The sequence below is a fragment of the Acanthopagrus latus genome, chromosome 3 (genome assembly GCF_904848185.1).
Source record: "Acanthopagrus latus isolate v.2019 chromosome 3, fAcaLat1.1, whole genome shotgun sequence".
NCBI classification, from domain to species: Eukaryota; Metazoa; Chordata; class Actinopteri; order Spariformes; family Sparidae; genus Acanthopagrus; species Acanthopagrus latus.
The window spans coordinates 22,997,661-23,021,599 of NC_051041.1; the positions used below are offsets into that span (position 1 = coordinate 22,997,661).

At 41.5% G+C, this 23,939-nt stretch overlaps 2 protein-coding genes across 8 annotated transcripts in view; one reads left to right on the forward strand and one right to left on the reverse strand.

The window, feature by feature from the left end:
• Positions 1-18,738, forward strand: part of LOC119016840 (collagen alpha-3(IX) chain-like) — a 32,674-nt gene extending 13,936 nt beyond the window's left edge. For 5 of the 7 annotated variants that reach the window (XM_037093149.1, XM_037093153.1, XM_037093147.1 and 2 more), the window contains exons 8-38: positions 703-792; positions 938-973; positions 3,052-3,123; positions 3,213-3,257; positions 3,343-3,378; positions 3,467-3,490; positions 3,599-3,652; positions 4,487-4,558; positions 5,354-5,392; positions 5,578-5,634; positions 7,529-7,582; positions 7,742-7,795; positions 7,887-7,940; positions 8,049-8,102; positions 8,219-8,272; positions 8,362-8,415; positions 8,513-8,566; positions 8,930-8,983; positions 10,230-10,274; positions 10,391-10,444; positions 10,553-10,606; positions 10,765-10,818; positions 11,390-11,461; positions 11,565-11,600; positions 11,710-11,754; positions 11,854-11,886; positions 12,124-12,270; positions 13,542-13,596; positions 13,732-13,926; positions 15,901-15,987; positions 17,782-18,737. In XM_037093149.1, coding sequence (XP_036949044.1) covers positions 703-792; positions 938-973; positions 3,052-3,123; positions 3,213-3,257; positions 3,343-3,378; positions 3,467-3,490; positions 3,599-3,652; positions 4,487-4,558; positions 5,354-5,392; positions 5,578-5,634; positions 7,529-7,582; positions 7,742-7,795; positions 7,887-7,940; positions 8,049-8,102; positions 8,219-8,272; positions 8,362-8,415; positions 8,513-8,566; positions 8,930-8,983; positions 10,230-10,274; positions 10,391-10,444; positions 10,553-10,606; positions 10,765-10,818; positions 11,390-11,461; positions 11,565-11,600; positions 11,710-11,754; positions 11,854-11,886; positions 12,124-12,270; positions 13,542-13,596; positions 13,732-13,926; positions 15,901-15,987; positions 17,782-17,981 — 2,034 coding nt within the window. In that variant the 3' untranslated portion in view covers positions 17,982-18,737. Of the gene's footprint in view, positions 1-702; positions 793-937; positions 974-3,051; positions 3,124-3,212; positions 3,258-3,342; positions 3,379-3,466; positions 3,491-3,598; positions 3,653-4,486; positions 4,559-5,353; positions 5,393-5,577; positions 5,635-7,528; positions 7,583-7,741; positions 7,796-7,886; positions 7,941-8,048; positions 8,103-8,218; positions 8,273-8,361; positions 8,416-8,512; positions 8,567-8,929; positions 8,984-10,229; positions 10,275-10,390; positions 10,445-10,552; positions 10,607-10,764; positions 10,819-11,389; positions 11,462-11,564; positions 11,601-11,709; positions 11,755-11,853; positions 11,887-12,123; positions 12,271-13,541; positions 13,597-13,731; positions 13,927-15,900; positions 15,988-17,781 lie in introns of all 7 variants that reach the window. The other 2 variants (XM_037093148.1, XM_037093151.1) reach the window with 2 other exon arrangements.
• A 1,636-nt stretch (positions 18,739-20,374) lies between these two features.
• col22a1 (collagen, type XXII, alpha 1) overlaps positions 20,375-23,939 on the reverse strand; it is a 56,362-nt gene continuing 52,797 nt past the window's right edge. The window contains exon 64 of the mRNA XM_037093691.1: positions 20,375-23,861. Within this exon, the coding sequence (XP_036949586.1) occupies positions 23,668-23,861 (194 nt within the window). The 3' untranslated portion in view covers positions 20,375-23,667. The remainder of the gene's footprint in view (positions 23,862-23,939) is intronic.

The following is a 23,939-nucleotide window of genomic DNA, read 5'->3' on the forward strand; positions in this document are numbered from 1 at the left end:
GTTCTCAAGCACAGAGATTTATAGTATCATAACTGATATGACCGTCATCAGAAACTTTTCTGCAGGCTGTAAAAACCTTAAGGCCCCCCACACACAGCCCAGACTCAAACCAATGGCCAACTGCCTGTATCAGACCACTCCGCTGCCTCCTTAACATCGGATGGCGCTATTCTCGTGCAAGTAAAGCAAAACATGAAAACAGGAAATGACAGAACGGAGTGCATCGAAAAAAAAATCGCACACCATAGAGTTAAGTGGCACACACAGTATTCTGCCCCTCCCACACATTGCGCTGATTCGCTAGCACGCCGCCAATGAAAATGGTCAAACAGCTAGCACACAACCAATCAGAGTATCCAATGGCTCAGACGGCCAACAGCCAACGTTCTCAGACTTCCTGTCCACGCAGTTCCAAAAGCTTCCAACACAGCTGAACACACTGAACAGATTTGTTCCCGAACTTATCTGAGTCCCCCCAAACACTTCAGATGGCCAACATTTGGCCCGATGTGTTTCAGGCTTTACACAAGCAGAAGCACAATATATTAAATTTGTTATGATGTAAAACATTTTACCGTTCGCGAGTCCAGGCGTTGAAGGTTTAAGTCAGTTTTTTTTTCTTTAATTAAAGGCTTCTTTCATAGTATTTATTATTGTAAGTAATTTCACTGTCAATTGCTGACTCGTTGTTTCCACTCCTAGCCTGACAAATCAGTCCAAGGCCCCCCAGGAGCTCCTGGCCCAGAGGGCCCCAGAGGGCCCCCAGGAGAAAACGGCAGAGATGGAAGAGATGTAAGTATTTCCTCCTTGATAACGGCAATTCTCTCTACAAATATTTACAGTCCTTTATTTTCTGGATTATGTCTATTAACATATACCAAGTGTTACTACCTTTATGTTTCTGCTTTCCCTTAACTGTGTGTTTTAATTGGTCCAGGGTCTTCCAGGTTCTACTGGCAGTCCAGGTCTTCCTGTAAGTATGAAATGCCGAATGATATATTACTGAGCAAGTTGTTGATCTAATCACATTCGGTTTGTGCATTTGTTTGTAATGCCACGGGGGGATGCCATTCACTTTACCTCTGTATTCAAGCATTAACAGAATTTCAAAACCAATTTACCAAGACAATATGACCTTTCATTACATGAGAGATAGCACTGCTTTTTTATGCCAACCCACAAAAATGTAATCTGATATTCCAGTGATTTTTGAAGGGTGAAATTAAAAAGTTACGGTCTGTAGCATTCATGGGCATATACAGGCATTTGATAACCAAAATAATCTTTACAAATTAACACACATTTTATATCTTTTTAAACCACAGTAAAATTCTACAGAGGCCTCTAACTTAGACAAGTTTATCACTTCATTTATTGCTGTATGTTAGCTGCCAGACTAATGCAAATGCCATCTCTGCCGTATCTCTGCCGTATTTTATTCTACCCATCCATCCATCCATCCATCCATCCATCCATCCATCCATTTTCTCCTGCTTTTGGTTGGGTTGCAATGGCAGCAGGCTAAGCAGCAACACTTTCCAGCCTGTCCTGAGGGATCCTGTGGTGTTTCGAGGTCATGAGATATTTATTCCCTCCAGCAAGTTATGGGTCTACCCTGGGGTCTACTCTCAGTGGGACATGCCCGGAGGACCTCCAAAGGGAAGCGCTCAAGAGACATCCTAATCAGAATCCCAAATCGACACAGCTGGCTGCTTTCGATGCAAAGGAGCAGCAGCTTTACTCCGAGCCACCTCCAGATGTGTGAGCACCTCGCTTTATCTCTGAGGCTAAGCTGCAGTACACCCCCGAAGTTCCCTGAGGAGCTCCTCAAAGCGGTTTTTCCACAACCCAACAATATCCCCAGAAGATCAGAAGTAGTCCTCCCTAGTGGCCACCTGTTTTTTGCAGGCAGACCTTTGTTTACTGATTCCGCGCAGTGTCGTCGGCTGTTTATGTAAGGTCTTCGAATAGCGCTTAGGCTGGCTCTCCACAAAGACCATTATGTCATGGGGGAGCCTACAACAACTACTCCCAGGATCACAGGGACATACACATTTTGGAGGGCCATACCCAATCCCTATCCCGGCTACGAGCTTTGTGCAACAGAACAAAACTTTGTGTTCGACTGGAACCTAGCAGGTCTTGGGCATCAGGTTTCAGGTTGGGTTTGGTCAACAACAAATATCGAAACCATACTGCAATATATATAAAAGCTCTATAACAAGCCAACATTTCAAATTTCAAACATCAGATTCAACCAGCATAATGTGAGGCAGGTTTAGGCAGTTGTAAACTGTCTTTTGTTTGCAGACAGTAAACTCAGAACCATTTATACAATTTTCCTCTGTTCACCAGGGGTCCGGTCATAGTGGCAGCATGCTAACAGTGAAAACCCACCGAACATTCACCCTGTTTCATTTTGTGTAGGATGCAAATGAAAAGCAAAACATTGAGACATGTAGACAACAGTGATGATAGCGGTGAGCCACAAAGGGTAGTCCTTAAGCTCCTGTGGATAAACGTCCATGAAGACGAAGAATTGTAGTTGTCTGGACTTCCTCTTTCGATGTGTTTTACTAACTGTTGCCTTGCTCTCTTTCAATTGAAAGGAGAAGAAATTCAGAGATCTAGCAATCCTTCGTGGGATTTGCCTCCAGGTGGATCAGTGTATTGTGCTGTGTAATTAATTTGACAACACTTTTGCTTTCTTGAGGGTCCTTCTTCTCACTCAAATAACGCAACAATGTGTATTTGCACTGATGCATAACAATTTGTTTGTAATTGTTGTATGTTGAGCCTGAGGTTAACTGCAGGGAAAATGTTTTATGGGTGCCGCTGTAATTTACCGTTGCTCTTTTCCTGTCCAACCCATTTGTTATCTGTTCAGCCTTACACGAGCTCGGGTTGTGGTTGATCTAACAAACAACGAGAGCGGCCCACCTTTCATTGATTAAATGTTGACTGTCACTGCCTCTGTGTATCTTAGCAACTGTGCAGAGAGATGCAGGAAGAAGATAAAGCTGTTTTATTTCTGTTGTGTCTGTTACCTAGGGCAGCAAAGGGGAGCAAGGGGAGATCGGTCTTCCTGGACAGAGAGGCCTGCCCGGTCTTCCAGGAGCTTCTGTACGACACATCACTTAGTCCACTGATACACACTTTACATTATGTACCAGAACTGTCTGTGAGTGACTGTGTGTTATTGTTGTCTTCAGGGTCCATCTGGCCCAATGGGTCCCAGAGGGCCTGTAGGGGAGAGAGTGAGTGACCATTTGATCACTTCAAAGTCATTTAGTCATAAGAAGGATGGCACTGTTACTGATTATTTTCCCATCCTGGTTTCAGGGACTTCCTGGCTTTCCTGGACCTCCAGGTCCACCTGTGAGTAGAGAAATTCCCATTAAAGCAACATGTATGAAAATACCAATACTTTAAGTTAATTAAGATTGAACGTGTCTCTTCTTCACAGGGCCCAGCAACTGAAGGACCTGCTGTATGTGCTACAGTTTTCAATTTATTCTGAAACTTTGTTGAAATGCTCTTACATGGCTCACCAGTGAACATGCTGCTGTATTAACTGCTGTGTGCCTGTGTCCAACAGGGAGCACCAGGGAAACCAGGGACCCCAGGAGATGAAGGAAACATTGGGCCTGAGGTCAGTGTCAACTGTGATGGGGCAAAAAAAAAACAACAATTTTAAATTTGATGCTGCTTCATGCCTCTACATCGCCACATCTCAAGGGAAAATATAGTCCTTTTACACCCCTATAACTATTTTACATATTTGGTTACATTTTTTTTTGCAAAAACACATCATTACCTTAGAAAATACAAGACTTTGCTGAAGATTTAATCAGTGGTTCCCAACATTTTTGTCTTGTAACCTCTTGAAATAGAGGAAAAGTGTCTACTCGTGGCTGCTTGTCATGCTTCAGGTGTATGTGAGGTGTTATTATGAAAACCACTGCTTTTCTTGCCAGAACCTGCTCTAGTATGTCTATGACTGGTTAGTGAGATAGATTAGAGTTAGGTTAAGAGTATCAGGGTAAGCCAATCAGAGGCAGAGTGGGAAGAAGGCAGCGAGAAATATCGAATTAGAGGCGGGTCTTAGAAAATAAAGCGGCGGGATCCACAGTGAAGCCTTTGAGTTGGTGGCAGGTCCACTAAAGAGTGATTTTGGTCCAAACTGTTTGAGGTTCATTTCCCTACTAAAAGACTGGTTGTACCTCTGATACTTTGTCTAAATTTAGCCAAATTCAGCTGTCTATACTAAAGGGCCTGAGTGCTTCTTCTGGCCCTCACAAATAATATGAATATGGTTAAAGTCATGAAAAATCAAGATGACTGCATGCATTATGTTTTTCAAACGAAGCTTGAAACACGATCCCCACAGCATCATTGAAGCATCGGTGTTGAACATGTATAAAATTCTTGTTTTGATGTTTTGGATGTCAAATGTTTATATGATAATATTTTCCTGTACTTGCAGGGTCCACCTGGACCCAAGGGGGGAAGTGGCGCTGCAGGGCCCCCTGGCCCTCCTGGTCCACCGGGGCCTGTGGTAAGAACCGGAGCAAACCCATGTTCTGCTGATGTCTACTAATTTATCGTCAGTCGTTCGTGCATTCCATACAATATACTTTTTGTCCTTTTTGTTTGTTTGTTTTTTCATTCAAGCATTTCAAATATTCCATATTTGAGTGCCTGTATGCAGATACTAATATGTGGGTTTATAGCTGAATGCTGATTGTCAGTATCACCTGATATCCTTGTATATAATGACTATATATATATATATATATAATATATATATATATATATATATATATATATATATATATATATATATATATATATATATATATATATATATATATATATATATATATATATATATATATATTCACAAACATGTATTCTTTATTTTTAAAGAACCCTTAGGATGCTAACTTCCTCCATACATTGTCTTGTTAACTCTCATCAGTCTTCTCATTAGTGGCCTCTCGTAGACCCCGTGCCATGTCAAATTTAACACATTACAGTATACAACTGATTGTATCATGCCAAAGTTAGACAAAATTAATGATATCAGTCTCAGCCACATGCTGCATACTGACCATCTGCTGAACAAGTGTAACCCCAACAGCCCTCATACTAATCTGTCATCTCTATATTGACGTCTGACATGACAAGTTACTTCTTGAGCTCAGATTTCCATGTGAAATCAGAGTGTATGATGATGCCGCATGCTGCAGTCTCTTTTCACATTACCTCTCTGGGAGTCTCTGCTGTGGTGGATTTATGTGGACATCTAAACACCCACGACTGTTTTAGATGTCACTCTGCTGTGTTTTAGGGACCGCCTGGTGCCAGCAATGAGGGAAGTGGGGAAGCTGTGAGTGTTTTACCGTCTTACACACTGCCAAATGTTTCCTGGATGCATGGCAAATTGGAGCGGTGACAGTGAATTTCTGATCAAATGGAGTCATTGAAGCTAAGAGGCTCTGCGGCAGCCGAGTATTAGACGGTCTGTCCTGTCTCTCATGTTAATCCCATCTGCGGGTCTGTGTATGTTTGTAGTGTCCTGCTGCCTGTCCTGCTGGACCACAGGGATTGGCTGGGCTGCCGGGGATGAAGGTGAGGAATGTCAATGTCAATAAAAAAAAACACAATATCTTCTGCAATGTATAGTTTGACGTGGTTGTGGTTAAGTTACGAGTGATTTGAGTGTTTGGGTTTGAGATTTAGCAGTGCATGAGCTCACAAGCTCCTCTGTAGCTTTCACAAGGCTCAGATGACTGACAGCATTGAATTTATACATTAATCCATACAGACATAGACATAAACAGACAGGGATTCTCAGACTTTTGATGGCTGGGAGCCGATATATGATTATGGGCTGCACATTAAAACCCATGAACTCGTCGTAGGCTCTGTGATCCACGTGCTGTTCCCTGAGGACGAAGAAAAATGGAATCGCTTTTTCCTGTAACTGTCCCTTAACTGTTTCTTACATGGGCTTTTGTTTCATCTCATTTCATCATTAAACTGCAGAGTCCTCGGTTGAACTGTAGCATTATCGCTGATGACAATATATCATTTCCACGACACGACCCTAACCCTACGACACAAGAGGTACCACTAGTTGGCCGGTCCGTCCTTAACAGAAAAACAACCATATAGGTTGACTCTGCAAGAATGTTATGATGACCCTGATATACATTTATGAGATTAGATAAGATAAGATACGATTAGATTATTTCTGCACCAGCAGCAAAAGGACTAAACAGTGTGCAAACAACACAATATAAAAAGTAGCCGCATGAAGTAGGAGTTGAATAAGACAAATAAATAATAGAATAAGATAAAAATGTACAAGAAACAATAGATAAAATACAATAGAAAAGAAATGCCATAAACACCAGATTGAGAGAGTATAGATAGGCTGCAACCTCTAGTGGCCATGGTAGTTACAACAGCGGCAAAGGAGGAGGTGAGTAGAAGAGATATATATATATATAGATCCACAAGTCTGTAGGTAGGAGGTGGTGGATGGATCGTTGAGACAAACCAGCACAAGACTTTCACTCAGGAGACAGCTGTGCATGTCCAGTGGGAAATCAAGTCAACAGTGAAATGTCCAATAAAAAGAAAAGAAAGAAACAAAAAAAAAAAACAGAAGATACCTCTTGCACAGCAGTGCTTTCTCGAAATATCAATTATCCAGCGCACACCAGGATGCAGCTGACCCTATTCAATAACAATTAGATTAATTACATGACATACATCTGCATTTGCTCCATGTTGTTTTTACAAACTGGCCAAGTAGTATATTGAATGCAGGCTTCCAAAAAGTTAAAGTATTGAAATTGAATGAATCAAAGATAATGCATCAATTCTATGTCACTTAGTGGACCCACACAAAATGTGTCTGAGGGCCAACATCAGCCCACGGGCCGCACTTTGAGAACCCCAGATTAAAAGATCAAGTGACTTGAGTTGCTTCATGAATTAAAATGGTCACTGTTTACCATCTGTTCAGTAATTTGTGAATCACCCCTTCGGGCTGTGTTTTCGTGCGTGTTGCACACTTCGACAAAATACTTAAATGAAACGGACGGTGATACGGCGTTCACAGTTCACTCGTTTATGTTGGGCAAATTAGACTAATTGATTTCCAGCCACTGTGGCACAGACATTCGCGGTCCCTACAGTGTGAATTATTACGGCGCTGGTGATACCTTTAGCTTTTCATTGAGCACATCATCACTTGCTCATTGTGCATTGAGCATGTTAGCGTGCTGACATTAGCATTGTTTGAATACATGCTTGTAGTTATACATGATGATAATCATGGAGAAACAGCAGCTGCTTGGGGGACTTGGACATCCACTTCAGGAGGAGGGGGAAACTCTGGGATACATTAAGATGATTAAATTCATAATTAATATACAGGAACCTTGAGCTGTGACAGTAATAAGATCAAATCTAATAATACCTAATTGTTAATACACTTGATTGCTGCCTTCAGGGACACAAAGGTTTGCCTGGTGAGCCTGGAAAAGATGGAACTCCTGGAGACAAGGTACATATGAGACTTCTTAGTATCCCTCTTTTACTGACGCCAAGAACAACTTGCATGTAAATGATTAAATTATGTCCCACTAACAGCTTGATATGATTATCTCTGTTCCTGGAATATAACTAATTTGTTCTTGCTTGTTTTTTTCTTTTTTTTCCACAGGGAGACGCTGGAGAACAAGGTCCTCAGGGGCCACCAGGCCGCATGGGAGATGATGTAAGGAAGATAATTCCTCAGTTACCATGTGAGTTTTTTTCAGCATACTGTCTTTATAAAAGGTATCATATTTATTTTTTTTGTCATCTAGGGACAAAGAGGGCCCATTGGATTCCCTGGTACCACAGGAGAAAAGGGAGACAGAGTAAGTCAAACCAAAGTTTTTAAAACTATGAAACATTTTTTATCGATGTGATGACGACATAAATGTTTGTAGAGTTTCATTTTCTGATAAAAACTCCTCTGTCCACAGGGTCCACCCGGTTTCAATGGCGTCCCAGGACCCACTGGCCCGCCTGGAGCTCCTGTAAGCCGCTTGATCAGATCTCTGATCTCTGCTCTTTGCTATTTTTCCCTCTTATTCATTGGTGTGATTGAAAGCTAACTGTCCAGATGTGCCTCTGATTAAATCTCTTCTCTCAGGGTGTGGAGGGAATCCGCGGACGTCAGGGTTTGGAGGGACCCAAGGGCGACGAAGTGAGTTCTACACTTCAACTTAGATTCAAAATATTACTTGAAAGACTGTTTTGATTTAAAAAAAAACAAAAAACTTTGATTGTGATTAGGGAGCTGTTGGACCTCAAGGAGAGCAGGGTCCCCAAGGGGATAAAGGCGATGTTGTGAGTACCCTGATTGGATTGAATAAACTTCCCTGTGGCTCATTCATTCCTTAACACACTGTTGTTCAGGCCGTGACTGTGTGCTGTTACGTTACAGGGAGCGCCTGGAAAAGACGGCTTGGATGGAGTTCCCGGAGTTGATGGAGCCAAGGTGACCTTTAACAGCAAACACTTTTGTTCCAGGCTTCAACATCTTTATACATTAATACCAAAAACAGCCGCATGACGAGTTTACATCAAAGAAATGTATAGACCGTAACGAAAACCTGATGCTAACATAATCCACCATGAGACCAAGAGAGGTTGTGTCAGCAAATCTGGTGTGTAATGAATTCAAGTGTTCATTTGCAGGAGGTTGGTTTTTTTTATCCTGCAGTGTCACAGTGACACTGCACAAGCAAAAATCTGCATAGATTTATTATCATTTATCTTATGTGGAATGTATGCATACAAAATCTATTGACATCACTTACATTTATAATCATACTTGTGTGCCTGAACTTCTACTCGACAGGGAGAGGCTGGCACTCCTGGAGCCAGTGGTATCAGGGGCATTGTGGGTATTCCCGTAAGTCCAACTTCATCTTATTTCCATATCAAACACAGATCATTGAACTTTATCATGATTTTGCAGTGATATCTCAACTTGGTGATTACGACTCGGAGTAGTTATATTTGTACTGAGTCACAGCGAGTTAAAACTGACGGAGGACGAGCCGCTCTCTGAGGTCACGTAGCAGGTGGGATAAATAAAACATGAAAGTCAAGCAGCCAGCGGGAAGGGAAACTCTAAGGCCAAGAGCACGTCGACCTTTGCCTGCAAGTATGTGAGGTGACAGGCTAACGGATGGAGCTCGAGCGGTCACCGAACGGCACTGTAGATAAAAAGCAGCGCGCTTTGTGCACACACCTCGCGGTTTTCTGAAAGAGGTTATGATTTCCTCTTTTTTTTCCCTTCTCAAGAGTGATTTTGTAACTGCAAATACTGGGGGGTTATAAAAAGCAAATCATTTTCAAGCCTCTTCGGGAAAATGCCTTGCGATAAAGCCTCGACTTATGATGTTTACCGTGAGGTTTCGTGTGTCAGTGTGGGTTTTTGTTGCCATCATATCTTTAAAAGTAGCAGACATTTTCATTCCACATACAGCAATGGACGCAATGCCATTGGTGGAGATGGTAAAGATTCCACATGTTTAAGACAGCTTTTTGAGGTGGTTGTATGATGACTCAGATACTTTGTATTGGCAGTATAGCCCCGCATTAAATGCAGGTTTAATCAAAGTCCTTTTATGCATGTGTATTGCCACTCTGCAGCCATCTTGGCATCGGCCCCGGGAAGTTATTTCGGGCTAAGAAGACCAGGCCTCTATCCAAATGAACGGGAAGAGAGCCAGGGCCTCACTTTCAATGGTCACTGGGACATTAAAACCGCGTGTATTCAATCATCAGTCAAATCTGATAGAAAACACTTCAAAAGTAGAATTTGCCCCAGGTGTTAAAATGTTTTATTTTTTTTTTCCCTCATGGTTTACAGCACTACTATCTTTCTTGGTAATCCTGTGCATTGGCATGATATTCTCTTCTTCCATGCTTTTTGGAAGTCTGTTTGCAATTGTGCTAAATCGCATAAACAGATCATTAAAGAGCCTTCAGCATGGCTGTAGAATGTCTTTTGTCTAAGAATTTGTCATTTATTTTCGATGCATTGACCTTTTTCCTGTTGATAAAGTTAAAATACTTCCAGGGTGTTCAGCAGCACTAACACATTCGTTTGCCTTTAAGTTTCCATTCATACAATGTGTTGTTGTTCCAAGGGGCTGCCAGGGAAGCAGGGAGTAGTCGGACCCCCCGGTGAAAAGGTAATTGGAATCATCTCCTATTCAATGAGCCATGCCCACATTGTACATTCAACATTTCATTGCTGCACTATTAAACTTCCACACAGGCTAACACAGTTTTCTGTTGCGGAATTCAGGGCGAGACTGGTGCGGAGGGAGCCATCGGACCAGTTGGACTTCCTGGAAAGACTGTGAGAGTTTGCCGTCAAGCCCTTATCACACTCTGATTTTATTCATCTGTTTATCTGTTGGTCTGAGGCGAGTCATATTCTCCCCACGCTCCTTTTGTTTTCACGCAGGGGGAGGCTGGAAAAGACGGACAAGATGGTAAACCAGGAGATAAGGGAAAAACTGTGAGTTCACATTTGCCTTTCAGTAGTGTGTAGGTCATGTTGATGTTTCTGCTCCTGCTTTTCTATTGATATTGATGTTTGATAGATGTCAGTTACACTTTAAGGTACATCAGAATTAACAAGTTGATGTTTTAAATTTATCAATAATAATTTTCCAGGGTGAAACAGGAAAACAAGGGCCAGTGGGGCCTGCAGGTCCACCAGGCATCCAGGTGAGACATTATCAATATAAGGGTCCATATACCAGTGTTGGAATGTAACTGAGGATATTTACTTAAAGGTGTTACTGAACATTCAGCCACTTTTCATCTCCCCCCTTCCGTTAAATTCATGTCAGAACACTTCTGTTGTCTAAATCATCTGCCGCTCAAGGGGCATGCCAACTTTTTTCACTACCTAACATTGCTAACACTAGCAAGCTAACATTAACAACGTTCTGTAATTATTATAAGAAACATTATCTACAGATCACATGGAATCAAATCAAAGCAGCCCTTCCAATAATGATAAAGACAGCAGGGTTGAGCGAGTGTCTGTTCTTGTAATGAGGGAAAATCTAATTAATAATAAATATAGTAACTAATGATCAATTTCAAGCATCTTTCAACATCTGCGAGCACTGACATGGGTACAGTCCATGTAGCTGGATGAACAGTTACAGATCTAATCATCCAAAGGGGAGAATATATAGACACAAAAACAGATAAAATTGTCAACATGTGAAAATGTATAAAATGTAAAAATGTATTTAGCATATGTACGTATAAAATATTGTATTTCCAGGGTGACAAAGGAGATAAAGGGGACACTGGTGCCAAAGGACTGAAGGGTCATCCCGGGTACAAAGGTGATCAGGTAGACAAATTGCATTTTTCATAACGTCATAACGAATTGTCCTTTATTTTGAAATCCAAAATGACAACAATGCTATCTGATGTTTTTTTCATGTGTTGTCTAGGGGCCTATGGGACCAATAGGACCAAAAGGAAGTCAGGTAAGGTCTATTATAGTCTCTGAAATTGTTTCAAAGGTATCTCTGCTTGATCTTCCATTAACATCCAACAATCACTGTACGTAATCACGATGTCACTTGTTGTGAACAGGGGGACACAGGTCTGGCTGGAGATATCGGGGTCAAGGGAGACCAGGTGAGTGAGGCTTGGCTTTGTTTTGAGAACGAAGGTCTGAAAAGCATTTTCTCTGCGTTGGTTTCTGAGAAGTCGACTAATCTCTATGTGTGCTTCTAGGGCCCTCCGGGTGTCACTGGAATCAAAGGAGAGGTATAAAGTATATGCTGTGTGTACTCCAACTCATACTGAACCGCGGCTTTAGAATCTTTTCACGTAGAAGTGCTGTAACACCTGCAAGTTGTGAAATTATATGATTAAAATAATGCAAACTAGTTGAACTTGTTCCCTCCATGCATATTATAGAAACAAGGCATTCATCCTCACATGTAGTAACGGTCTCAGTAATGTCAAAATTGGATCATATTGTCTATTTTTTCCAACCTTAAGCAAGGAGAGAAGGGCCAAAGAGGAGCTACAGGAGACCATGGCAGACCAGGCCCGCCGGGCCATGAGGGTTTGGCTGGTCCAATGGGAGCTCGAGGATTGGAAGGAGAACCAGGCATTCCTGGATCACCAGGCCCCAGAGGTCTGCCTGTAAGTGTCAGCTTTACCAATATACAGGAGAAGCAACATGTGCAGGAGAGGCACCAGTGGCCACCAAGAGCTGAACCTTGAGATCTCTAACTAAGAGAGAAAACAACTGGTCCCATGATCTGTTCACGCCATATTATTCTTTTCTGCAATGCTAGCAGTGCTCTAGGGACGGCGATGTCTGTGTCACAGGTAACAAATATTAGCACTGACATACATTAAGAAGAGAAACATATATCTGCTTCAAGACAAAAAAAAATATAAAAAGTGTGCATTTGTCTCTTAGTTTATGCTTATATGCATCAAAAAATAAGTTGTGTGATTGTTGTACAACAAAATCTCCATCTTTTGTCTTTATTCTCTTTTTAGTGACTTGCTCAGAACTCAGGGGCATTTGCATCAATTTATCCAATCGAATGTGTTGCGAGTAATGTCACCTACTTTTGTGTTAAACCTCACCGTCTCACTCAACATACGTCCCCAACACCAAGATGGACGCCAACTCGGCACAGAGAAGAATCTAAAAAAGATTAAAAATCACAATAAATCTGCTCATATTGGCAACTGCAGTCATGTGAACGGAGAGTTTGTGATAGTGGATTTTCAAAGTCTTGTAGTTTTAAGACAAGCTATTTGGAAAATTATCTTTTACACTGACAGACATCATGTGTGCAGTTCGTGGCATGGTTCAAAATGGATCAAAAAATGATTTGTCTCTCTTTTTTCCGAAATAAGGTCCCATGAGATCCAAATAATAACACAAGTTATATGTTGGAATTTCAGCCAGCAAAAGCTTTGTTTACATGCCACAACATCACTAGAGCTCTGTATCTAGAGCTCTGTATCTAGAGCTCTGTATCTAGAGCTCTGTATTGCTCTGTATTTGCTAAGTCACAGACACTTTTGAATCATACAAATTACATCTGAAGAATTTGATTTGAATCTCTGTTGTACATAAACTATGTGCACATTACATGCTAACTTCTATCTCAACACTAATGTTATTATCTATGCTATATCCATTAGCGTTGTTATTGTAGCTCAGGTGCAGCCTCACACAGCTGCTAACATGGCTGTAGACTGGGAGTGACTGTGCTGTCAGGCAGTAACAGTACCGCTCCCTGCTGACGCGTTTCCTCGTCTTCATCTCTTGCCTTGAAGCATGTACCATGATTGAATCTATGTGTTCTGTGATGCAGTGTGGATGTCTACTGACTGATATTGTAAGACATCAAGGGTGTCTTTGTGTTAATGTGTACTCATTATATTGACAGGGCCCAAAGGTCAGCGATGAGAAGCTTCGGGAGATGTGCTCAGCTATTGTTGGAGGTGCCATTTGTTCACTTTAATTTGACATTATCACGTCTTCATCTTCACATATGTTTCACTCATGGTCAGACAGATCATGGGCCGCTTTTGCAGAGTATGTTTGTGTTTCAGTATGTATGTCATTTGTCTATTTAGAACAAATGGAAGAGTTTATGAAAGAGTTTCTGAAGAAGCCGGCCGCCCTGGGTGCACCTGGTACACCTGGGCCGGCAGGACCTCCCGGCCCCCCTGGGGCGGCTGGAGTGGCAGGAGCAGCAGGAGCCCCGGGGCCGGCAGGTCCCAAAGGTCATCCAGGCTTCTTTGGACTTCCAGGCACACCTGGCAAGAAAGGTCAGTGCACCTTCTCAAATCTGTTTTTTTTTTTTACCAGTCAGTACTGAACTCCAACAAAGCCAGCCCAAAGAAACCAGACACAGGGCGTCCTTGTTGCTCACCCGGTTGAGTGTGTGAGTTCTTAGCAGCCAGCTGGGTTTGATTCAGACCTGAGGCTGCATGTAAGGGCTCAAAAAAGGGATTTAATAAGCAGCTGACTACAGCAGTCTTCACAAAGGACTTGAACGCTTTGCAAATGCCGAGTGTATTTCATCCGTACTGTGATAGCCGCTGTGCTGTTGTGATAGCTTTTTGCTTTATTTTCCTGGAGAGCATCCAGAGCAAATACAGCTGATGTAGTGGCAAGAAATTAACTGGAGCCTTTAGTGAGAACAAGGCTGTGGGTCCTGGCTGTAAGCCTTTGAATCAGCATCAGAGTCAGAATACTTTATTGATCTCCGGGGGGGAAATTGTTTTTGATGCAGATGCTCTGTGCAAAGTAGAAGTAGAAATACAGTATGAATGGAAACAAGAGATGAAGATAAAGATATAAATAAAATATTTAAGTAAACAATAATGAAAAAAATAAAAATAACATAATAAAGTAGACAATAAAGTAAAATATTAAATGATAAAGTAGACAGTCTGGAAATATATACAATAAAATATACAGTGAGATAATATGCACACTATACAGTGAAAAGGGAGTTATACAGGAGTTGTAAAGTTTGATAGCCACAGGCAGGAATGACTTCCTGTGGCGCTCAGTGGTGCATTCTTCTAGTAAAATTTAACTGAACTACTAATAGTAAGAAGAAAATATACAAAATGAAACAAAGAACAATTATTTAGGTTGTAAAAACGGACATAACGGGTAAAATATGAATGGATAAGAAAATAAATAATTAACATCAGCTTGACATCTAGTAGAGCAGGCCTGGTATTGAAAGCACTGGAGTCAGAGAACGTGACCCTCACAGTGCTCCCCAGCTTGTCCAGGTGGGCGTGGACATAGTTCAGCAGGTAGATGATGGCATCCTCAACTCCAATCCGGGGCTGGTAGGCGGACTTGAGGGGATCCAGGTGCGGCCTGACCATAGACCTGAGTTGATCCAGGACGAGTCTCTCCAGGGTCTTCATGATATTTGACGTCAGTGCTACCGGTCGGTAGTGTCAGGCGTATTTGTTTATTTGAGGGAAGACGAACCACGTCGTTCCTTCTACCATTTATTTAGAATTGTATCATTAAGTAAAGCCTGTTATCAAGGACTTTCTCCGATCTATCTCATTTGTCAGCAGGATATGTACAACTCTTTCAATAATGCAGATGATTGGTAAAACACAATTTAAGCAGGTCGAGGAGTGGGAGACCTGGAGTCCATAGTGAGAGGAGGGCAGGTAGCATAGGTGCCAGAGGAGGCGTGAGGAGTGGGAGATGGGTGCGAGGGGCTCATCAAGTTGGATGAGGCGCTATCAGGAGGAGGAGGGAGGGTCAAAACTGGAGACAGTCAACAGGAGAGCCAGCAGGGGCCGGGGCTGCTGTGTCAAACCTATTGAAGAACAGATTTATCTCATTGGCCCTAGTCACACTACCATCAGCTCCACTGCTAGTTGGTCTGAAACTGGTGATGGTCCTCATGCCACTCCAGACCTCCCCCATGTTATTCTGTAGCCGTCCTTAGCCTCTTTCTTGGCATTCAGGTGCCTCTGAAAGCCCTCGTCTTCCGGTTAAGTATGGCTTTGATGTCTTTAGTTACCCAAGGCTTTGTCTACTGCCACAGCATTGGAAGAAGTAATGCAGAACGCTCTGCAGATGAAAAAGGATTCAGCCGTGCATAACATTATACAATCAATGATTCACCGCACAAGGCTGAGTCACAGTGGAGTCATTAAGTTACCTAATTACATCCCCATCCCTGTGAAAACTGTATGCCTCTGCACCTCATCTCAGCATTCATTTGTGTGCCCTCCGTGTGCTCCTCTGTTCTGCAGGTGATGCTGGGGAGAAGGGAGACAAGGGTGACAAGGGAGAGGACGGTGTTGGAATCAAAGGAAGCCCAGGAGCACCAGGTGCACCAGGTAAAGCTGCATTCCCATCGCTTCAAAATGGGTCTTCAAAACGTCTACATTCCTATTCATGAACTGTGGATCTGAAAGTTAAACACTCCTCTCTTCATGTTTAAGGAAATATGCACTATAATGATGCTGCTGCAGATTTCCCTTTTATGAAAACTGGATGTGTTTGTGGAAGCGGTATCAAAGCCATAAAACCTCTGGGCGAGCGTCTCCCCCGACGGCGTTTGACTGACTTTTTAGGGCCGACTTCGCTGTTAAAGATGCTCTGTGGACTTTGCCTGTGAACAAACACAGTTTCTGTTTGCACTGGGAGCTAGTCACCGTAACGCACTGTGTGAATCACTGAGGTCTAACAAACATGCTGACAACCTAACAAAGCTGTATTTTTAACATGTTAAATCCTGCTTTGAAGTCTGCTTCCAAGCAGTCGCCCTCCTCCCCGCCTTTGCTGTCACATCACTGGTTTATAACCACTGTGGATCAGTGGAATGGTGTGAAATCATTACAAGGATGTGTCATCTGTGCACATTATGCATCCATGTTCATCGTAATGCGCTTGCAAGACAGGAACAGAAACAGCTGCGCTACTAGCTGCTATTAGTGGTCAAAAATTTCACAGCGCACCTTGAACCACAATGTTGCACTACCGAATGGATGCAAGGTATGACTTCCTGTCTCCTCTCTCAGTCATTTAGGATGTTTTGGATGTGACCTGTGGCCCTTAACAACATTCAGCATTTTGCGCAAGTTTTTTTTTGTCCTGCTCATGTTGGGTTTTTTTTATACAAAAAGCAAAAGCTTCCTTGCTGCTGAAAGCAACAGAGTTGCAAAGAGGAGACTTTCATTCATTTTTCCTACAGACAGTGTAACGGGACCACAGACTGTACAACATAAGGGTGTAGCTATCTGGTCTGAAAAGTGAAGCCAATGCGGAAGTGCCTCAAGCCTGCAATCTCTTTAATGGCCAGCAGGGGTTAAATCCATTGGTTTCAAACAAACGTTCAATTTTATGTAAGCTTATGAGAGAATTACCCTAATTCTCATTTCATTTATTACCTCAGTAAACAGTTTACCGGTGAGTTTATGATTGCTAGCCTCAAGTATATGAAATAATTAAACATGGTCCTATTTAGAGTAAAATAATAAAGCAGGATATGCTTTGGGACATGGGTGCCTTGAGTCACTTCTGGCTCCAAAACCAATTTGTGGCATCAAAGTGGCTGCATTCACTTCTTAAAACGTACACCTTCATAGTCTGCATACCTGACTCATTAGTTGAATAATCACTGCCAAAGACTTAACAAATAGTTTTGAAAATATCTAATGCTTTTTTAATTGAATAAAAAAAATATATAAGCTGGTGTATACACAAACTTGCCGTAGTAGAAGTTGATGATTGCTAAAGTGCGTGTCATCAAAAGTATTTACTAAGGACTCAGGATAAGCATTCTAAGGATTAAGCATTCTGTTGCTAACAGGGAAATAAGCTTGTGTTCAGAATCTGTAGCTTAAACCAGTTTTAAACCCAAGTATTTAGTGCCCTCTGCCAAATGATGGACAGAGCATGACTGTTCACTCCCAGGTTTCTATTTTAATGGGCATTTTGTTTGAATGAGAAAAAATAACTTTAATGACACTTTAATAGCCATTGGGAATGACATGGTATTATTATAACTATATTAATATTATTTTAGTGCTCAAATGTTGTACTGTACCAATTAAATTCAGGTACCAAAATGTTACTAGCCTAAAATTTCTGTCAAAGCTAACCTCACATATCTTCTATCTCAATCTCAGGTGCACCAGGCGCTCCTGGCATTGGCAAGGATGGCAAAGATGGACAACACGGTGAGACAGGAAGTCCCGGTGCCCCAGGAGCATCCGGTCCTAGGGGACCTACAGGGGCACCTGGGCTTTGTGATCCATCGACCTGTATAGGCAGACTTCCACCCTTGTATATGGTCAGCGGAAAGAAGTCTGCCGGCTACAAAAACTAATGAGACATCACAGTTCATTGAAACACTCCAGATCTCATCCTGGGATGACCACGACCAGGCCTTCTCAGAGAACTAGTTGGGTGATCTTTGGGAGTCTTCAAATGTCTCCATCTGCACCAAGAGACGCAAGGGGAAATTGAGACAAGGCACAATTGTAGAATACTGTATAGACATTTTAACTTGTATGTGATTATAGTGAGAGCTTATCTATTGTTCAAAGATAGCTGCTACTGATGCCAAAGCAACTTCTTCTAGCTGACGACAGGCAGGCACGCCCATGAGTTGTCCCATAGAAATTCTACAGCCCCCGTATCTTCGGGAGAACAAATATGAGCAGGTTGTAATGTATAGTAACGGTACATCTCTCTGATTTCCTCTTGTGCGCGTACTTTCTCATTTCCTGAATAAGCTCCTCAAAAAAATATTGTTTCTACTCTTTTAGCTCCATGAATCCAAAGTGCCATTTTGACCCGCCTTTTCACAGCTGCACTCATGAGCCAGTTAGGAACAGAATTTAGTAAAGTGGAACTATGTGTCCGGTCTTTGTTTCCCAAACAAAACCTTAAAAATGAATAAAATGTTCACATTAACACTTCACTTCGAGTGCAGACCTGAGCTAATTTCTTCAACAATGTGCTTCTCATTTAGGCTCATTCATTTGTTTTGCCTGATTTTTGTCATATCAGTGTTCTTTTTCAAACAATGTAATAAAGTGAATATGTTTTGGAAGTGTGCGCACAGTGCTGTATTGAGACTGTTTAATGGAGCAAGACATCTATTTCAGAGCTGCTGCAGCTGTGCTCTATCTGTATTAAAATTCAAAGACATGCAAGTGATGATGAGTCACATCATTACGTAGCACTGTCAAGAGAATTGAAGGGGCAAAATGTAAGATATGGCCATTAGTTTATTTTAAATCACACAAAAAATAAACTAGTATCAACAGAATGTCAAGAAAGCAACAGTGTTAGAGGTTATGACAAAAAACATTTATGTAACTGTGCTGTGCTGTGGAAATGTGCTTCTTTGTGTCGTAAGGAAACAAAATACCACATCATGTCAGAAAGGATATATTTTTACACCTATTTTCTATACTGAACAGGAAAATACAGCTGCACGCTCTGTCTGTCGTGTCTTGTTGCTCCCAGTTGCAGCCGCTGTAAATCGCCTCCATATTGTATCCTTTGTCATTGACTGAAAGGCCACTGAGCCTGTGCTACCTGCTAACGGTAGCTAGTCAAGTACAGTCAAAGATAGCTACAACAAATATGTTGTGAGCAGCTGGTAGTGGTTTAGGTGCCCCCTATAATTTTGGACCTACCTTCGAATAGGTCTCCAAAATCCAAAATCATTTTGATGTCACAGTGTCTAAGAGGTGGAATGGTGTCTCTGTCTCAGACTCTTCGCCCCCAATCACTTTTCATCACTTTAACTTCAGTAAGTAGGAAGGATCACAGTGTTACATACATGTTTACTTCAAGACAGAAGTTTTCAACAGATAACACTGTTATGACATAAAGTTTTGTCCAGGATTTGTATTTACAAAATGGTGTTGCACTTAGAAAATGGTGGGAGGAACTAATTTGCAGGAGAAAAAAAGTGACAATTTCTTGCTTTATGTAGATTGGTGTGCACTTGCAATGCGGTCGATCTGTGAAACTTCACAGCCGCTTTACAGTAAAATGGTTTTGTATTGATAACAAGTTCCCTGGGTTGTTATGGATATAATCTGGATCCAGGAGGGCATTTCACTGTTGCCTGGTTACAAAGCAGAGTCAACATCATCCCTACAGTACCGCTGTCTGCAGAGGACAAATACATTCACAGATCAAACATGACCTTTACCAAGCTGCAGGAAGGAGTCAGCATAGCAGCCATCCAGAGGACACCCCTTTGATTTAATAGATCTGACTGTGGCTTAGAGCCAATGAATTTAAGTTTTGTGCGTAAGCGAAAGGATGCTTCATAAAGTTTAAAACAGCAAAGGACTGGTGATTGCTCTTACAGCTTACAGAAACAGTATCTAACATTAAGGATAGCAGAGGTACAACTCGAGGGAACCTTATTTAAATGCATGGTGATAGAGCTGCGCAGGATCTATCTAACAATGTGAGACCAGTGCTGTCTATTTAAAAAAACAAAGCAAAGCCTGTATTATAAAATGAATCTGTTCCAGTCTTTATTATACAGTACAGTACATGTGTTTTTTTTTTCCAATACTTACAATATGCTACTAATTAAAATACCTTAGCACCAATTCATCAGGAAAATTGGGGAAAACAAGTTACTGCATTGAAACACATTTGTATTGGTTCAAATAATGAATAATTTAGCGGCATAACTTAGAAAACTCTTTTAATTAGCAAAAACTGCCAATTTGAATATTGAGAGAGATTTGCTGCTTACTGCACATCTATTATAACATTTTAAGCTGTATGCACCTACTCACCATCCCACCCTGTAACACCTAGTCTAACGGTAACTGCAACAAGCATTTACAAAACCATGGAAGGGCAATACTGATACGGTTCATCACTGACAAAGAAGCAGCTAATAGCAAGATACATTAAATGGTATGACAGTATTAACAGAGCGGGTAAATAATCGCACAAATAGGACAAAACTCTTCTCTGAACATCGTGTTTTAGAGATATTAACATTTCTCAAAGCAGGCCTGCTCTGAAGGCAAACAAAATAAAAAATCTCACTCAGAGGTGTTGTGATATTTACAGTTTTGTGCCAATAAAAGTTAGCAGGCTAGCTAATTATCAGGCTAGCAAGTTAACTGGCTGGCTAATTTCAAACCAGCAAGTCATGGATAGATATGTATTTTCTAACCTCACGTAATGGCCAAACATAAATGAAAAAATCAGCCTCTTTCATTAAAGGTTTTATATTTTTGAGACCATACTTTGTTTGGTTTATGTCGCCTGTTAGCTGACCTTTTTTGAAAAAATAGCACCCAGTTATCGAGCTTAAAAAAAGCCCATGTAGCGTTTGATTAACAGAAGCCATTCTCCATGTCTGGAAGAATGTGAACCAAAACATGGTAAATGGTAATTCAACCTCACAGCTAACATAAGCCACAATAAGCTAATGGTCCCACAAGACCAGGTTAGGCTGTAGCGACAAAACCCCTGAGTGTACCAAATTTAGCAAGGATACATTTTATTCAACTATTTATTTGTAATGTGCTGTTTTCTCTTTAAAAACTGACAGTCTATTTTTAATGATATAAACATTTCTTGAAGCAGATCTGCTCTGAAGGCAAAATACATTTAATTACTGAGGCTTCTACTGTTTTGTTGCTAATGTAAAGTCCATTGAAGAGCAGATAGTTAGTGTAGCTGGTGAGCTATTTTTAAACTAGCCACGTTTAGCTAGTTAAGCAAGGTAGTTGCTCCATCCTGTTGTATTTCTACCTTTAAGCCAAGGCCATGAATTCATGAAAATAAGGCGTTTTGGTGTAAATGTTCTTTATTTTGAGACCAAACTTTGGTGTATAGGCTACAACAAGCTAGCTAACTTTTTGAACATTAAGAATAGCCAACATAAGCTACCATAAGCTACTGGTCACAACAGACCAAGTGAGGCTGTAGAAGAAAAAACCTGAGTGTACCAAAAAAACAATCAAGGGTGCAATTAACTTTTTATAAATTAAACTTTGCATTTGTAAGGTGAAGAATGTGCTAATTCATCTTTCAAATATTGTCTTACCTCGACAAATTAAATTACTCCTGCCTCCAGAGCAGTCCTCAAATATTTATCTAAAATGTTCAGTCTTCTTTACTAACGTCTTCAAAACTAAGCTGTGTCCGAGGCACAACTTAACATTCTTCATAAAGGACGTTCCATTTGGTAACCTGAGCTATGAGATGATAAGTATGACTGGCCCATATTGTGATAACCTCTGATATGTATGTCTTGGCAGGCTCACATAAGATTTCTAGATTCCCTTCTTGATAATTGCTCTCCCTTTTCCCTTTTGCACCTGTGTGAATTAATTGTTTCGTGTTTCGGAAAAAGGAAGATAAATGTGATACCTTTTGTGGAGGCTATTTAATAGGTGCTAGATTACCAGCACGTCTGAGGTCGAGGGAGAGGCGTAATTGGTCCATGAGGGACGTAAGGCAAAACATCTTTCAAGTGGATTTCACAATGCTCTGGTCATCAGGATGCAAGGAAGCAACTCTCCAATTTTAGGTTCCAGGGGACAAATAAGAAAGGCAAGGTCTTTTCAGAGCAGGCCTGAGCGACCCAGGGACTGCCACAGTATAGGCACTTAATGGGCCTCACTGAACAGAAAGGAAGTGACACATTTAAAGAAAATAGTGTGAAACAAGCAGCTTTTCAGGAAAGGTGAACAAAGGGAGCAATTATACCACCTCCTCAAAGCTGTTTACTGCTCAAGTCTATGCATACCTCAAAGCGAGAATGACCAGAGCCACTTCATTAAACTTAAAAGTACAAATCTAACGGTGACATTTCTTCCTGTCTCTCTATTTATGCTAATAAGCATCCTGAGGGTGAGTTTGGCACAAATCATTACGTGGCACATTATTATTACGCATACATGTCATGTTTTGTTTTTTTTTTTTTCCTATTATGGACAGAATTTCAAGCAAATTTAAATGCCTTTCATTGTCAAATTGCACGTCCACGACAGGAAAATTCAAACAAATTGATTGATAGCATTGGTGCTGTGTTGCGCTTTGTAGGCAAATAAAACAGAATTTTGGAATGAAATCCTTCAAATCTCTCCCAAGGCTTGAAGCAACAATGCCAAAGCCCTAATTTATGAGTAATTGCTGCTGCCTCCAGTTTATTCCCAAAATAAAATCTTGTTTTGTTCCGTCTGAATAAATCCAAAAAAATCCTGAACAGTTATCGCTGCATATTTAAGGGGGGCCAATACTATCCAAAACAAGGCTACATAAGAACAATGCTACCAGCTTGGTGGCAAGAAGTGCACAAATGTGCTCATTCATCACATTCCACGCTAACTCATTAACACTCCGCCTACACAAAATCACTATTGGTATTTGAGATTGTGCCTCACACTGTCCTCCCTCTTTCGCCTCTGTGACAATAAAACAGATAATTCCCCTGGCTGAGTTATTACCAGTGGACTGGTAGAAGATCTCCCAGCGAGAGATCTATGTAGTGAGCAGTAACTGACATCTATTGACGCAGGACAGTGTGGGCTGTGAATGGTTATTGATGCAAAATGGTGTGAGGCAGGATAAAAAGAACAGCCTGTGGTGCCGACATGTTCCTGCAAGAAAACTCCTAACTGAACTTCTGAGATAATTTCAGATGAAACAATACAATATCACACTCCTGAATCTTCAGTCCCGATGTGGGGTTTTCAAAGGAGAGAACTGCATCATCCTTATTATCTCCCTACATAATTTTCCAGGAAGCATGCAAGTGAGGAAAAAAAAAATGTTTAGCTGCCCTCTTTACCCCGTGTTTAATCTGAAATAGTCCCTCGATGCTCAATCCCCATCCAACCCAAGCTTCATACCGAAAACAAAACAAAACAAAAATCTGACCGGCAGCACATTTTGCTTCAGCTCCTCCGTACTGAGGTGATCTTGAAAAAGAAAAGTTCTTGATTCAGACTGACACGACCAAGTTCATAAATACAGCTGGACTTCAAGCTCCATGTGTCTGTTCTTCTTTTTTAAGTCCCCTTAACATTTTTGGTGTGGGGTCTCTGTGCCAGGCTGGCGTAGTAGGCACACTGGCTGGGGTCACATTGGCCAGGGGGGCCTGGAGGACCAGGCTGACCGTGGGGACCGGGGTTTCCTGGCTCTCCCTGGGCTCCGGCTTGTCCTGGGCTTCCGTCTTTACCGTAACCAGGCAGACCAGCTGGACCTGTTGTGGAAAGAGGAACAGTTTAGGGCACAAAATTGGTTGAAACGAAGCTTATGGAAATAAATACAGTAAGTAGGC